General features: G+C 47.5%; 1 protein-coding gene across 1 annotated transcript in view; it reads right to left on the bottom strand.

The window, feature by feature from the left end:
* Positions 1-5,663: 5,663 nt before the first annotated feature.
* Positions 5,664-17,235, bottom strand: part of DCPS (decapping enzyme, scavenger) — a 61,380-nt gene continuing 49,808 nt past the window's right edge. The window contains exons 5-6 of the mRNA XM_048512537.1: positions 14,419-14,529; positions 5,664-6,096 (exon numbers count right to left, since the gene is read on the bottom strand). Of these exons, the coding sequence (XP_048368494.1) occupies positions 5,830-6,096; positions 14,419-14,529 (378 nt within the window). The 3' untranslated portion in view covers positions 5,664-5,829. The remainder of the gene's footprint in view (positions 6,097-14,418; positions 14,530-17,235) is intronic.

Genomic DNA, 17,235 nt, shown 5'->3' with positions numbered 1-17,235 from the left:
TAGTCATTCCTGCTATTTTTACAGTATGGCATTTTTTACTACCTGGAAATCCTAGGTTTGCACATCTGTTCAATCCACTGGGCATGAAAATGTTTCTTTTTCTTTCTAAAAATTCTTTAAAGTTTCATTCCGTACACACCATATTTGGAGGCAGTTCTAACAAGACTCTGCAGCAATATGCTTTAGTATCTCCTCCTCTCTGTACCATACTTTTTTCCTAAATTAGAATCAGGAGCACATTTCATCCTTACACCTCAACAGGTTCAAAGCATGAAGGATTCACCGTCCTTACAGGACCCTTCAATTTCTCCTGTGGGAGTCACCTTTCTAAACATGCCTTCTGATTTGGACCAGGGACTCAGCCAGAGCCGCAACAGGCAGCCTCTTCTGCAGACAAATAATGCATCTCGGTATTAGGATTTAGAGGCTGGTTAGAAGGCAGCGAGGCCAGATCACATAGAAAGACAGCTGCTTTTGCAAATGAAGCCTGGAGCTCACAGTAACCTTTAATGATTTAATGCAGTGATTTCTCATGGCACACAGTCTGGGAATGACTGGTCTAGATTACCCAGACTCAGCAGTGTTCTTTCCAAATCCCATGTACCAGATGCTCAGTTCTTGGTTTTTCATTTCTCTTTTTTGCTCCTGCCACAACACACCCTTGTTCCTCTCCCCCTGGCAACCTGCAGCAACCCAGAAAAAAAGGTCCTTATTACAACGGAGCAGATGGATACGGATGGCTTCTCTTCCATCAACATCTATAGTTTATAGGCCACACAGCTGATATCTAATAAATAAGTGTCTTCGGGGCATAATTCACGATACAAGTTTCAACATCCAGAGAGCAAACTGGGTAGCTCAGGTGCTGGGTTTGAACGTGGATCTGGGCTTAAATGCCTGCTCAGCTTAAAAATTAAAAAAGCAAAGCTTGTCAGAGAAGGAAAGTTAGGCTTGCTCTAAAGATGCAGCAGAAAGAGCCTGTAGCAGTCCATGCTGCTCTACTACAGACCGATGAAGAGCTCAAACTCTTTTGGATGCTCCTTGCATTTAACGCCACCCCCACCCCCCAGCAACACATCTAGGGCCAGACTTGGAACAACTCTTTCTGATATGTGTTTCTTTACAAGGGCCCCTTCTGCATATGCAGAATAATGCACTTTCAATCCACTTTCACAACTGTTTGCAAGTGGATTTTGCTATTCTGCACAGTTGCAAACTGCATTGAAAGTGCATTGTTCTGCATGTGCGGAAGAGAAGAAGAAGAGTTTTGGATTTATATCCCTCCTTTCTCTCCTGCAGGAGATCCAAAGGGGCTTACAATCTCCTTGCCCTTCCCCCCTCACAATAAACACCCTGTGAGGTAGGTGGGGCTGAGAGAGCTCCGAAAAGCTGTGACTAGCCCAAGGTCACCCAGCTGGCGTGTGTGGGGCCAAGGAGTACTTATTTAATCTGGGTTGGGGTGGCGATTACAAAATAACATCCTTCCCATCTGCAGTCTGATGGTTCAGTCTAATCCTGCTTTCTGCTGCCTGTGTACACCAGACTTCAGTCTCTTGCAGTGAATATTCTTCTCTGAAGGGCTGTCCTGGTTTGAGGCTGAAACCTCTCACATTCCCGTTTTGCTTCTCTTTCTTAACTACTCATTTACTGGTTGATCTCATGAATTGTGTGTGTGTGTGTGTGTGTGTGTGTGTGTGTTAAAAAAAAGCCCCCACCCCAACAATTTATAAAAATCTGTCATATCCAAGATATGTGTGATAACTAGTAAAAAGAACGGTTCTATAACTGAAAGGGATTAGATAGAAAGGAACAATAGCAGAGGCTGAATTTAATGGTCAGAGCCTTCATCGGGAGTTTCCTCAAAGGAATTAGATTAATTAGCAGGAAAGCCACTGCGGACTGTCTTGTGCTATCTGCTTCTAAGTACATGTATTGCATTTCTAACCATCTGCATTAGACACAGTTGCTTTTAAGCATCAGGAACTTCACAGCCTTGTAATTTAATTTTAATTCACATCTTCTCTACCAAGAGGGGTTTTTTTAAAATTATTTATTTATTTATTTATTTATTTATTATATTTGTATACCGCCCTCCCCGAAGGCTCAGGGCGGTTTCCAACAACATAAAATTTAAAACATCATATATATAGGTTAATTAAAATACATAAAATATTAAACTAGAGATGGCTTCAACTATTCTATTCTATTCCCCCTTTTATGAACCCACGGGAGGCACAGATGTTTCTACTTATTATTATTGCAGTTGAGTATCCCATCCCAGCCTTCAGCCCATTAAATACCTGGCGGAACCAGGTCCGTTTTACAGGCCCCGGGCAGGAAACTTTTGTAAAACTCCCGCTTGGGAGGGCCCTGGATCTCAGCCCTGGAAGCCCTGTTCCACCAGGTAGAAGCCACAGCCGTAAAGAAGCCCTGGCCCTTGTAGAGGCCAGCCCGGATCATGCCTTTGGGGCCAGGGGATCCACCAGTAGGTCCCGCCTCCGATGAGGCAGGAGGGGGCCCTAGAAGGGCTGATATGAGGGAGAGACGGTCCCTTAGATATGCAGGGCCAAGGCCCATGTGAATGAGGCTATTTTTAAAGGTCGCAAAACCAAAACTTTAAACATGACCCGGTACCCGCATCGGCATTGCCAGTGCAGTTGGGTATAGTGACCGAGTAATCCGTCCCTTTTGCTGTTGCTCCGGAAAGGAGTCTGGCTGCCGCATTCTGTACGAAGTTTCAAGTTTCCGGATCATGGCCAAAGGTAAGCCCGCTGTGAGATGAAAGTTACAGTAGTCTAATCTAGAGGTGACCGTGGCACATGGATCACACGGTGGCCAGATCAGAACAGGAAGGAGATATCGAGGGCCAGCTGTCGTACCTCGCACGCGAGATGGTAAAAAGCTGCCTTGGCTGTCTGGGTGAGACAGCCAAATGGAGCCTACCAATGATAGAGAATGGATCCAGAGTCACTCCCAGGCTCTTTAAGCGGACAGAAGTTAATTTTAACGCTCCTCGCCAAGAAGGGTAGGACAGGCCAAAGCGCTTTACCCGGACACTCCCCTCGACTCCAGCCACAGGACCTCCACGTCTTTTAGGTGCGGGATTCCAACTTCAGTACCGAATTTGCACTCGTAACCAACCAGCCCACAGCATCAAGAACCAACACTGGAGAGGCACCAGGGGCCGCAGGTCGGGCTGCCCTCCATTGTGAACAAGAGCTGGGGTGTCATCCAAACAAGCGTATTGGTGACACCGCATCGCCCAAAACTCCGAATCTAGACTCGCCAGGGGTGCATTACGCTAGATATTAAAAAGCATCGGGGAGAGTATCGCTCCTTTGCGGCATGCCTCGCACATAATGAGGCGATGCGTTTGGAGATCTCACCGATGCCACCTGCTGTCCCCGATCTTCGAGGAACAGAGATCAGCCAATTTAAGGACTGAATCTCGAACCCCGATACTGTTTTAGAAAGGGTGGACCAAAAGGTCGCGGGTCTACCATATCGAACGCCTTCTGCGATGTGCAAGGATCTAACAACACCAACAGCGCCGAGACCGCTTCTGTCTATCCAGAGTGTAGTCGGAGGTCGCCCACAACCAGTGGACTCAGCACCGCCCTCAGTCCCATGACCAGCGCGGAAGCTGCAGACTGGAAGGGATCCAGCAGCGCTTGTGTCATTATCCAGGGAATCGCTGGAGACTGGAGCCGCTACCGCTTCGCTCAATTACACTTTGCCCAAGAATGGCCCAAATTAGAAACTGGGCGGTAATTACCGGATCTCCAGGATCTGCGCGGTCTTTTTTTTTAGGAGGCCATGGCGGACCACTGCCTCTTTAAGCCTAATTCAGGGAAAACTCCTTGCTCAAGGGAAGCAGTTGACTATATCCAACTAGGTGGCTCCAGGCTTCCTCCCTGCCGCTTTCACTCAACCAGGAAGGGCAATCGGGTCTAAAAGGACAGAGTGGTAGAATCGTATTGCAGCATCCAGGATCCTGCTCAAGCATTCGATTTGGAGTCAAGTAAGCTGAAGTGGGTCCAAGAAAAGGACCCAAAGACGGCCCAGGGGCCTCCAGTTCACATGTACCGTTATCAATAGTGGCAGGAGAGGATTGGCGAGGAGTCCAGGACTTTGTGTGTAGAAGTAGTTCCCGCGAAAAAAGCCACTCCACAGCGCCCTAATGCCAAATCAGGGGTCTCTTTTGGATTGTGTTCCTACTCCAGAGAAGAGGTCGTCAACGTCCTAAGTTGGCTACACGAAACAATTGTGCTGAAGTGAACTAGCAGATTCCTCCACAATAGCCGATAGCAAAGTATGCAACCGCTTCGTCTCCTTCACAGCACTCTCATAGGGACTTGCATAAACGCATCGATATGAGTGTTCCTTGACCACTCGTCAAGTACCCGCCCGCCACCCTGGCCGTCAGCCCCGTCTCAGTTCCCTCTTCATCTTCCTCCAGCTCCTTGGTGTAGCCAAGTGGAGCCGAGGTTGGATGTCTCACGGCACGGAGAGGACCAGCTTCTGGAGCCGCATACTGCCGACGGCTTCAGAGAGCCTGGTGTCCCAGCTCTCTACCAGTTCATCTAGAGTAGCGCCAGTGGGTGGGAGTTCCCGTAGAGCATTTTGGAACCGTTCTGGTTCCATTAGTCTCCGCGGGCGGGCTAAAATATGCCCGTCACCTAGACGGGGGGGCATAGGAGCATCAATCCGATGATTGCCTGTTGGTGACCACTCAGCCATTGGCTGAACTGCTGTGACCTCATCAACTACTCTGTTTGAGGTAAAAAGGTGGGAGAAAAAGCTCACACCAAGTCACAAAAGTGGCTTCATGGTGTCAACAGGAAGGTTGGCACTAGAGGCTGGAATGATAAGGATGGGAGAAGGCTGGGAAGTGCCGTGGGAGGAGAGCAAGAGATAAGGTAGCTGAAGGAAGACTGAAAAAGTGGTGGACACAAAGAAGATGGTGAAAAGCAGAGGGAAAGAGGGCCAAAACTGAAGATGAGAGAGACCAAAGAGTCCGGCAAAACCTAAGTATATAAATCATGACAACAGGAAGGAGGAACACTGGAAATGCAGATGCCAGGAATTGTTGGCCAGCAAAGGATGAGAGTTGAGGAGGTATGGATGGGGGACCAGTTTTCACATATTTATTTGAATTAATGGGGGATATCGTCATTCTTAAGGAATTCACAACTTCAGGAAGCTCCAGCATTGAAACAGATGTGGTCAGTGTCTGCAGTTTGCACCTTCTGGCAAGCCACTTCTAAAGAGGAGCACAGCATGGCCACAGAGACAGATCTTGAGTTAATACTTTGAGTTTTAAAGCATGTCTGACATCAATCAATTAGCCGTAAGTCATATTCTGTCTAGACCAAGACTCTGTACTCTGATTGGCTGCAGCTCTCCAGGTTCTCAGGCAGAGGTGTAGCTTGGCTATTGGAGATTTTTCAACTGAATATAGTTCCAGAATAGAGCCGTGTTGGTCCGACAAAGGGAGCTTTGAATCTTGAAAGCTTACTCTCCAAAAACACTGTTGGTTTCTAAGGCGATCAGTGTGCATGAGTTTAGCAGTTCAACTGAATAGGACAGGGATATCAAAACAGGCTTCCCCTAAAAAAGGCAGAAAGAGAGAGAAGGAAGAGAAGAAGGAAAAAACTCAAAACAAATGGACATAGTCATTTATTAATACAAAAATAATAACAACCACAACAGATGGGAAATGCAATCGGAGCCTTACAAAACCATAAAGAAGATACTGTAAAAGACATTATATAAAATCATCTGTAGGAAACATTGGTACGCTTATTCCAGCCGTCCTCAGCGATGAGTTCAGACTCGACCAGCTTCCTGGAATTTCTTCAGCAGGGCTTCATCAGCTCGGAGGGCAAAGGTCAGAGTGCGCTTCTGATAGTAGTGGGAGTCGAGTTCCAGGTTATCGATCACATCTGAAAGGAGGTGGGCTCGCTCCACAGAGCACCCAGGTGCGTCGTATCCCAGGGATGTGAAATGTACGTGGAGGTGATAATAAGACGGTTGGTAATGCAGATAGACCCTCAGCTGGGCTCCAGCAGCCCCATAGCGCTTCAGGATGGCCTCCTAAAACAAAATAGTAGTAATACTTTAAATGAATGAAGGTCAGCCTTTCAGACCTGACCAAAGTTTATGCTTACAGTATAAGTCGGAAGCAGCAACAGGCTCTACTGCAAGTGCCCATAGCATAGGCACCGTCTCCTGCAGTGCTTAGTGTTTTTATGTCACGAGACTTCTGCACATGCAGAATAATGCACTTTCAATCCACTTTCACAACTGTTTGCAAGTGGATTTTGCTATTTCGCGCAGCAAAATCCAGCTGCAAAGTGCTTTGAAAGTGGATTGAAAGCGCGTTATTCTGCACGTGCGAAAATGCCCACTGTGTCGCCCAGGACTGAGGAGCAATATGGTTCAAGGGAAGCGGGCAATAGTATTGGCACGTTTTATGGCACTGTCAGTGGCTTCGACTTCCAGCTCCTGATACAGAGGTGCTGCAAACCCTTGTTGTTTGGTCCTAGCTGTTTTTAGCTCTACGTGTTGTGGGCTGGCCACCTGTGTTTTCAAACTGATGTATTTCTTTTAACGCTATAGCTAATGTCTTGCCTCCTCTCCCTGTCCATCCCCTCCGAGCCCTGCCTCCTGCTTCACCTGCCTTTGTCCCCACTACTCCTCCTTTCACAGACAACAAGGCCTGGCCACTAGTAGTTGGCCTGAGTCTGTGTCTGCTGCTCTTCCCTGTCTCTTCTGTCAGTGGGGAATGTGCCTCCTCGGCGCTGGGCATTGGTTCTAAGCTGCACTGCCCAAGAAAGGCTCCCGGCTCTCACCACTTCTTTTTCGCCTCCACCTCCAGCCCTCTCCTCCCCTAGTTGCCTTCTTGCCACCTGCTCCGACCAGCTGCAACCAGCAGTACCTGTGCACCTGTGGGGAGGGGGAAAAGAGTGTGGTGTGGCCCAGCAGGGATCCTTGACATGAAGGAGGGTGGGAGGCCCCGGGGTCTCTGGCCCACTGGAGTCCCGGTTGGCGATCCTTGCCCTAGAGGTGGGACCATTGTGGAACCTGGGATCCAGGCCCACACCAGTCACAGTCCAAAACTCCAAACTTCTTAGTCGCCATTATTCACTCTTTTCTCACTCCCTTCCCTACAAGTATGTGTACTTTTCTCACTCCCTTCCCTACATGTATGTGTACTTAATAAAAAGGTACAAACCAGCCTTCATCTGTGCTGTAAAGCCTCAGGGAACCCTAAGATAGGGTGAGAATTTTCCAACAGTTTCAATATGCTCCCCAAACTACATTTCTCAGGGTTCAGGAAATGACAGTTTCAGTGGTTTGAAACAGGTTTGTGCTTGTAATAGAGATGTGTATCAATATTCATGGAGACAAGTGTTTTCCCCTTGTTCAGCTAGCTCTTAGCATTTACAGCCTGCAGTCATAACACAGCACAGCACAGCGAGCACAGCCAGAAGAAGATCAAAGGAAGGGAATGACGCAAGGAAGGGGGTAGGTGGGGGCCAGAACAGGAGAGCTTCTTGCAGACTCAAGATTTATGAGAAAAATGGGAGGAAGAGGTAAGAAGCGCCCTCAAGGATAACTTGTCACTTGGCAGAACTTCTCCAGTCAGCTGATACAGTGTCACTGGGACAAATTTGCGAATTGTTTCACATTCAGATATACCATGCAATGTACATGATACAAACTAGTCTATGAGCAAACATATTGATCACAAGAACCTCAAGACTCCATAAAGATTTTTGAAGATCTGAGTAGCAACTAGAATTATGCGTCAGGAGACAAATTAATGGTTGGGAGCTCAACATAAACTCCATAAGCTCTGCCATGCTTGAAACTCCTTGCAAGCAACTGAAGATGGCCTTGAATATTTCAACCCATGACCGCTTGATCTCACATCTCCCTTGTCCTCAGATACTTGTGGAGTGCCCCCTGCGCCAATCCCAGGTTGGGCTCTCAGCCGTCCCTCCTCCCCTGCACAGGCAGCCTTGGTCTCATGGCTCTGTTGAGAGCCTGGGTCCAACCCCACAGGCTCCTGGGAGTTCTTTAGGCCAGGTAGTGCTGGTGCCAGGCCAGGCCTGGAACTCTCAGTCCTCCTTTCTCCCTCTCCACTCTTCCTTCACTCTTCTCCTTGCTCCTACTACTCTCTGTGCCTCTTACTCCTCCTTGCTCCTCTACTCTACCACCCCCACGTCTTGCTTCTCCCTATCTTTCATCCCTCCTTGCTTCCTCCCTTCAGTGAGCCAAAGCCTGTTTCCAGGTTCCTGTGGCTCTTGGGTCATCTGTTGGGTCCTAACAGCCTGTGAATTGGCCTGCCAGCCCAAGAGCTCACTGGCCCCTTTAAGGGTTGGTAACTGGGCAGTGTCAAGCCAGGTTGTGGCACTGGGCCACTTGGTGGCTGGCTCTCCTGTTTGTGGCTGACAGGACTCTTCCCCAGGCCTTCCTGTGCCCGCTCTCCATCTGCAGCCTCCCTCATTACCCTGTTTTGCTGTGGCAACGGCAAGCGGTAGTGCCTCCATATGGTGTCCCTTCCTCCTGCATATGAGGATCTTCTCTTTGGCTCTTTGGTGACCTGGGACTAGTCACAGTTCTTCAGAACCCTCTCAGCCCCACCAACCTCACAAGATGTCTGTTGTGGGGAGGGGAAGGGAAAGGAGCTTGTAAGCCCCATTCAGTCTCCTTACAGGAGAGAAAGATGGGGTATAAATCCAAACTCTTTTTCTTCTTCTCAATAGACACTGACCCTAATCTTTCCACCACACTTACTGGGCTGGCTTCTAGCCTTGAGCTTGCATCTGGATGGACTATCACTGTGGGCTGCTGATGGCATACAGTCAAGCTCCCCCTGCTCCAAGACAACTCTTCTCTCACTATATTCAATCTCACGTGGAGGTAAATTATTGCCTCCTCACCCATTGGAGGCCAGCAACTGTCCCCTCCCCAGTGTCCCCTCGAGAAAGTGATCCTTCACTTCTAGGGTACATCACTCTCAACAGTTGCTGCTTTTAACAGTGGCTCGCATTTGAGCAATGCACAACTGATGACACTCCCGTCCCTGGAATGGAGCTTCAGGGGTTTTCTCAGAGTTGCTGCCTTGAGGTACCACTTCTGGTCTCAACCAAACACGCTCTTCCTGCTGCTCTTGGAGAATTCAAGATTTTTTCTGCGGGAACTGTGACCTCTCCCTGGAGATAGCCAGCCTGCGACTGATTAATATAATAACTTCTCTCCAGCGAAATGGGGCAACAGGCAAAGAGCTCTTCATGACCTCACCCTTTCAACTGCCAACAAATGCGCACACTTTGGGCTGAAGTGACTTCAAGGGCTATCATCTTGCTACAAGAGCTTTTGTAAACCAATTCTCATGCGCTGGAATAAACAGTTGCCTTAGAAGTGAAAACTGGAGCAGACAGCCCATGTTCCCTCCACTTATAAAACCAGTCTGCTGAGGGAAACAAAGATGACCCGGACCGTCCTTTCTCGCTAATTCTGCACATGCGGGGAACAGCTCAGGCAAGAGAAACTTTCAGACCTTCAGTTTCCATCTGCAATACAAAATGAAAGAGACCCATTTTGCATAGAGCTTCTTGTCACTGTTGGAATGAAGTGGTGGCCGGGGGCAGTGTGTGGGGAAAGGGCACCATTTCTGGCAAGTTTCCACTGATGAGGAACTCTCTTGGCTTGGCTTGTTTTCCCTTCCAACTTATCACTTGGGCAGCTCACCAGCTGCCATTGCCAGTGCGTGTAATTAAAACTGTCAACAGCATTCCTGGACTTGACAGATCACTCTTTGGTCACCCTAGGCTCTTGGAAACGATGCAGCCAGATTCTGAACGGTTCAGAGTGGCAACAAGGTGGGCACCCTGGATATTTCAATGAAATCTTCTGCAGGAGTGGCAAATGAAAGACTTGAGGAGCCCCAGAAAGATGTCAGACTCCCCCAATGGCTGACCAGGCAGAAATGGCCTCCTGTGAAGCCATGGGTTGGTGAGGCACCAGTTTAACACAAACCAGCCTGAACAGGTTCCATCTGCAGTGTCAGTGACTGAATTAGGAGCAATCTCACTTACAGCCTTGGCTGCACATGGCAAAAACAAACTTTCTGGGAATGATCTCTCTGGTTCTGGGAGGAATGGGTGAAGACATACATTTGGCTCCGGCTGAAGACCTCCATTCCAGTTCCAGCGTCCAGAAATAGCCTGAGAGCTCAGAGGAACGGGTGGTTGTTTTCCAATCACACATGAAGCTTCTCTGGTCACTCAAGGGCTCTCTCCACACAGCACCAGGAGAGCAGGTTGCAGGTGGGATACCCGCTCTCCCTCCTGTCCCGTTCACATGCCTCCACGCAGACAGCGGCTGGACACTGTGGAAAAAACTTACCTCCCATGAGTGTAGCTACATAGGGAGGACCTTTAAAAACAATTGCTTCCCGGGGCAGCCATTTGCTCGATCAGCGGCTGCAAACCGCATTACAACTAAAGAATCGCAAATAGTGCAATTCTTATAAAATCCAGGTTGGGAGGGGAAATGCAGAGCAGACTCGCATTAGGAGCGGGATTCATGCAAAGCCCCCTCCCCCAACACAGGTTTTACCGCATTGTTAAGGTGCTGTCCCCGGGCACCATCCCCCCGCCATATGCCTCTGACAGCTAGGAGCCTATTACAAATCCTACTCTCCCTGTCTGGGGCAGGAAAATAATTGAGGTTGGGTGACTCCCATGTGAGAAGACAGGAAGTGAAAATAAATTAATTTCCTGCCTCCCTAAAGGAATAGGTGAGGATCACCCAAAGAAGATGTCCTCCTGCCCCATCAGGAGAACGAATGCACAATTCCTGGTGATTGTTTCCAGAGAATGATGAAAATGGTTTATAACAAACCAATGGTGATGAAAAACAGATCAAGAGATCTTGGTCTGCTTTGAAGCTACAGTCTTATGCACTGTTAGGAGTGAGTTGTACTGAAATTAATGGAATTGAACATGGAAGGAACTGAGCTGCATGTGCCTAAGATGCAAAAGATGAAAGGAAGGGTAGAGGCAGAAAGAGTTTTGCAGACAGTCACATCTCTGGGTCCCAGAGATCCTCAAGGCTTAATATGTGGGAACCATGCCTGTAGTTCTTGGAAAAAAACATTAACCATGAATTTAACTTTTTACAGAATGGGCTCCAGTTCCAAGACCGAGTGGAAATTTGTCAACTGGACCCTAAACCAGCTTTCCAGATTGTTCTTTTGGACCTTGCCATTCCTGAGAAGTACTACAACTCCCAGCATGCCCTTGCCGATCACTGGGCTGCCAGCATCTTGCTTCTGCTTCCCCTCTCCTCATCAGAACAAAGAAGAGTGTGTGGAGGGGGAATCCTGCTCTGTTAACTGAGTCCCAACAGGAAGGAGCAATCTCTGCACTTTTGCTTTCCTGGCTTTACTGTACTTGTGCAAGGACACTCTTGCCTGAGCAGTTAGTTTTGGGAAGGGGAGGGGGTGGTCCTCTGGCTATCCAAATGTTTGTGCTGGCTTCAAGGTTCTATCTGCCACATTTTAAAAGGCAAAATGAAACAAGAGTCCGGTGGCACACTAGCGACTAGCACAATTTATTCCAGAATTTATTCTTGTCAGATGCCTCAAAATGTCCCACGAGACAAATACATTTATATTTAACGCTACATGTGTCTGAGGAAGTGAGTTCTGGCTCACAAAAGTTTATGATGGCATAAATTCTGTTAATCTCCAAGGTGCCATGGCGTTCCTTTTTATTCTGCTGCTACCGACTGACATAACAAGCAAAAATTCACACAGTTTTTCAGCACAGGCCTTTACATGTTGGCTTTGTCTGGTGGAACTATAGTCACGGAACGAGCGTGCGCGTATTCAGTGAGACACGTTTCCACACAGGAACAAAGGGATCAGTGCAGTGGTGTAGTGCCTAGGGAAAGAGGGTGTCTTGCACCGGGCGCACGCCGGTGTGGGGGCGTTCCGGGGCATGACAGGGGCGCAGGGGACACATGTGCCCCGGGCGCAGTTCCCCCTCGCTACGGCTCTGGATAAGTGAATATTAAAACATACATGTTTGGACGTGAAATGCAGTTTAGAATCACTTAAAGACGTCCGCAGAAGATGGAGAGAAAATCTGGAATGTCTTTTTCCCACTGATATTGGTAAGACTTACTTGCCCTGTCAAGCGCCTAGCTGAATTCTTGGGATTTCACTGGCACTTAGGAATGGTACTTGTTTTGGACATTCAAGCACTCTAATGGCCAGAAACAACTGTGGATGGCAGTTCCGGGACAGAAAGAGTCGGATCCAAACAAATGTTTCCAGTGGCAAGATGGAACTTTGCTGACTGCCCTCTCCGACTGCAGCCCACTGATTACCACGAAATGCTGCGCCTGAAAGAAAAAGTACCCTGAGAAATGACGTGAGGGGGGTCCAGAGTAGGAAGAGGGAAATGGTGGAAACTGCAGATGAAATCTGGATCCAGTCCAATGCTACCAGCTGCTACTGAGCATCCACTGTTCCATAATATGCAGGTCATATTAATGACATGCAACTTAAATCAGCCATGGAAACCGCTGGCTCATGATATCCAAAGCAGTTCGGGTTACACCACTGATTTCCCTACTTGCAGAACAGTCCTAGAACAACGGCAGTCTCAAGCTGAAACGAGGGCACACACAGTCGGCTGAGCAAACTTGAGCTGCGTAGTCTAATCATGTTTACCCGAAAATAAATCCCACCAGTGTCAGAGGGAACCTGCGGTGGATCATCGTTGGCACAGCCCCTTAAGCCGATTCCTCCAGAAAGTCCATTTGGGTGGCAGCTGCTGGGCTCCGTGCCACTCGATTCTGAAAAGCTCAGCACCACATTTGCTCCGCAGAGACGCATTTCACTTTGACAGCGCAGCAGGCAATTCATCACTGGAGGAAAATAATTGTCCCCGGAAGATAAAGTATTGGTGAATGGAGGCAGGAGAAGAGAAAAGAGGTGCTGGACTTTTGACAAGAGAGGATGTAAATCCATACTACTGAGCAAAGCTGCTGAGCAAAAAAAAAAAAGCAAAAAAAAGAAGTTTTTTTTAAATTGAAAAACTCCACGCTAAAGTATGAAGCGAAGGCTTGAGGGCTTCCTGAACTCCAGCCACAACCGCAACGGCCTGGTTGGGAAGCAATTGCTTGGAAAGCGGCGCAGGAAAGTTTCTCAAGACTTCGCTGGGAACAAATGAACGGCGTTTGAGAAATGGAGAACTTTTTGGAGTCTAGGAAGATACCACAAGCCTTAATGGTTTGCCTTCGTAAAATCTATTTATAGTTGAAAAGAAAACTTTAATCCCACTCATTCAATTAAAAGTTCTCAAGGCGGCACTCCGCTGACAGTTTCATCAGCCAATCAAAACAGTTCAACAAAAGCTGTTTGCTAACCTGTAATAGGTGTTCCTTAAGTGATCGCTGAGTTACACAAATGAACTGTGTGCCCGCACAGAGCCAGAATATGGAACCTTCTAGTGTCAATTCTTCATGCATGAATGAGATCCTCCCACCTTGAACATGTTCAAGGGGAGGAGTCATATTCAAGGGGAGGAGTCATATTCAAGGGTGAGGAGTCTCCTGTTCATCTGAAACAGTGTGGCAACAAGTTAAAGGTCCCTGCTATATGGATGCCAGGAGGAATTGTGTGACTGCACCAATGACCACTTGAAGAATACTCGAATATGGGTAAGCAACCTGGTTTTCTTCACTGTGCACCCTTGCATCACACTTCAACCTTGCATCACACAAATATAGCAAGCTGACCTTTCTGATGGTGGGCACAAGCATAATCCTGCAAAAAGAGTCTTGAGCTTGGCTCTTCCAAAGGAGGCATCATTAAGTGCTTTGATTCCCAGCTCATAGTGTCTTATGAAGGTGGAAGGATATTACCAGATGGCCACCCAGCTGAGCTCTAACATGGAATTTCTTTGCCAGAACGTGTGGACGTCTCCGTGGCTCTTGTAGAACATGCATGTACAGATCCTGGGGACATTTTGTGAACCAACTGATACCACAGACTTATGGTACTTGACACTGAATGGGTAAAGCGTTTAGAAGAAGGCTTCCAATACAAAAAGGGAAGAGTCTTCCTGAAGGCAGCTCTCCTACCCAAGTAGAATACTAGTGCTCTATTAGAATTTAAAGAGTAAAGAGTAATTTCTGCATCAGAGGGTGGTTTAGGAAAGAAAACTAGTAGAACAAGATCTTGGTGGATAGGAGAATTCAACACCACTTCAGTTAAGAAAAAAAGTGGTACAGAGAGGAAGAAAGGAAAGCAATATGGAAAGAAAGGGGTAAAGAAATTGCTCAGAAACAGGCCAAAGGAAAAATCTGGATGAACCAGGCAGTGGTGCTCACCTTCCCTTCTTTTGAGATGTTCTTCAGCAAAGGAAGATGGTCGGCAGTGAGGTCCCTCAGTGACTTTATTCCCCGGCAGTGGCAGATGGCAATTAAGTACAAATCATCCAGCTGCAAAGACAGAATAGGCTGTTCAGGTGATAGCCATAGGAGTCTCTAAATTTGCCACTCTAAGTCATGAAATGTTTCTTTGAGATACAACTAAGACAGGAAGGCAAAACAAAGACAGGCAACGTCAACAACTAAGACAACAACAACTAAGTTTCAGAGGGTAGCCTGAAGGGTACCTTCTCCCAGACTATGCGATTCCCCAGTAAAACACACCTGCAGGGAACTACTTGTATGGTCTGGGGTACACTCTAGGTTCATGAAAGGATAATACTGAGGCTCAGTCGGCCAGAGCACACATTAATGTAGACAGCACGGCAGAACACAAAATGATTGTGGGTTTGGGGGCTAACAATCCATGTGGAAAGAAGTTCCTTGAGAGAAGGGAGTTAGAAAAACACTGCTCTAAGAAGAAGTTTGGATTTATACCCTGCCTTTCTGTACTGTAAGGAGAGTCAGGGTGGCTCACAAACTCCTTTCCCTTCCTCTCCCCATAGCAGACACCTTGTCAGGTGGGTGGGGCTGAGAGAGTTCTAAAAAAACTGTGACTAGCCCATGGTCACCCAGTAGGAATGTAGGAGTGGGGATTCAAACCCCGTTCTCCAGATTAGAGTCCACCTGCTCTTAACCACTTCACCATACTGGCTCTCAAAAAGGGCAAAACAAACAAACAAACAAACACCAATTGCCTTAAACCACAAAAATAGTTTACATATTTCCCAGGCCCTAGACCGACACACTACTACACTACCACTGCTGTAAGAGCAGATATTCATCAGATTAAGTGCTGATCTGCACATACAACAGGTAACATGAAAAAACAACCCGATTTTGGGATTGTACCATTACAAAGATGGATATATTTTTGGAACAATTTTCATGAAAATGAGAAATAGAATCTTGCAGTTAGAAAACTAGGATGTCAAGAAAAAGGCTAAACTGAAAACGTTGCTGATGCCAGGGGGATTTTTTTAATGTGCGGGGCTGGGGGAAGCATTCAATTGTGCATCACCCTTCTGAAGTGGTGCAGTCTGGGCATACCTGTCCCACCTCATCCATGCCAAAGGAAACTCTGCCCAACAAAGGGGTCTCCTTTTTCATTTTCAATGGGGTCTAAGATATTTTACAGCAAGAGGCTGCATTACAGTAAATAGTGAAGAACAACGCAAAGCCTTGTTTCCCAGCAATGGTATTTTCAAACAGCATTTCCGACAGTTTGGAAAAAAAGCACAAACAACGCTTTGAATTCTGTAACTAAAAATGTCTGATAAGTTTTGAGATAGCATGACGAATGCCCTGGGCTGAGTTCCAATCGCTGTCATTCTCTAAGTAACTCAAATCAATGAGTCACTGGACAATATCATCATTGTTAAAAATGCTGTTAGGGAAAATATTTTGGCGAGACTTCTAGGACCTCCTAGAACACTTCCTAAATTAAAAATTAGATTGGACATCTAAATACCAAAGTTATTTTGAATCCCAAAGAAAGCCAGAAAACTTTGCAATCTGGCAAAGTACGCAAACTGCCAGGTGAATATATGCACAAACCCATAGTGGCATTAATTACCAAGAGGTGCCACATATGGTGTTACGCAGCATTTCAATCTTTTGTACAGGGCTGTCGTCTCAATTTTTACTTTTGGTTTTTCAGAACCAAGGCAAGGTAGACAATCTCTCAAACAAACAAAAAAAAGAGAAACTTACTCCTAGACGAACCAGACAGCTTTGGGCAAAGTTTCTTCTTCTGGGCTTACTTTATTCTGTTCTACTCTATTCCAAGCCCCGCCCCCCCCCCCAATCCCTTCAGTAAATTTCTGAACCTAAAAAAAATCAAATTCTGCAACCTATGCAAATTAAACAGACGGCTATATTGGAAGTCTTGTTGCATAATGTATAATACATAATGTAGGATGGGGTGTTCGGAGAAGAAGGAAAGTTGAATTTATATCTCACTTTTCTCTCAAAGTGCCTCAAGGGGTCTCAAAGTGGCTTATAAACTCCTTTCTCTCTCCTCCCTGCAACAGACATCTTATGAGGTAAGGCTGAGAGAGTTCTGAGAGAACTGGGACTGCCCCCAAGGTCACCCTGCAGGCTTCATGTATAGGAGCCCCTCCCTTGCATGCCACCCCTTACTCCCTCCCTCCCCTCCCTTGCATGCCACCCCTTCCCCTCCCCCTCCCTCTGCTAGGGTGGGTGGGCCATGTCCAGATGCTGGACCCCCTCCCTTGCATGCCACCCCTAACTCCCTCCCTCCCCTCCCTTGCATGCCACCCCTTCCCCTTCCCCTCCCTCTGCTAGGGTGGGTGGGCCATGTCCAAATGCCGGGCCTTGCATGCCACCCCTTACTCCCTCCCTCCCTTGCATGCCACCCCTCCCTCCCCCTTCCTCTGCTAGGGTGGGTGGGCCATGTCCAGACAGGCATCAGAGGCATGCATTGGGACTGCCCTTACCATCAGATCAGTTTCCATGTGTAACCCACCATCAGATCAGTTTCCATGTGCAACCCATCTACTTAGGGAGAGGATCTGCAGACATGGAGCACCACATGTCCTTGTGACCCAGTAGGGAGAGAATGACCTGCTGGCATTTAAATCAGACGCGGAGCTAAAAGGGGACGGGGTGGGGGTGCGCCATGCACACACCCCCCTTTCCACACTTACCTTAGTTCCTTTCCTTTTTCAGAACTTTTTCAGGCTGCAAAAGGCCTGT

The sequence above is a fragment of the Sphaerodactylus townsendi genome, linkage group LG12 (genome assembly GCF_021028975.2).
Source record: "Sphaerodactylus townsendi isolate TG3544 linkage group LG12, MPM_Stown_v2.3, whole genome shotgun sequence".
In the NCBI taxonomy this organism is placed as follows: domain Eukaryota; kingdom Metazoa; phylum Chordata; class Lepidosauria; order Squamata; family Sphaerodactylidae; genus Sphaerodactylus; species Sphaerodactylus townsendi.
This window is presented reverse-complemented; position numbering and strand designations above follow the sequence as displayed.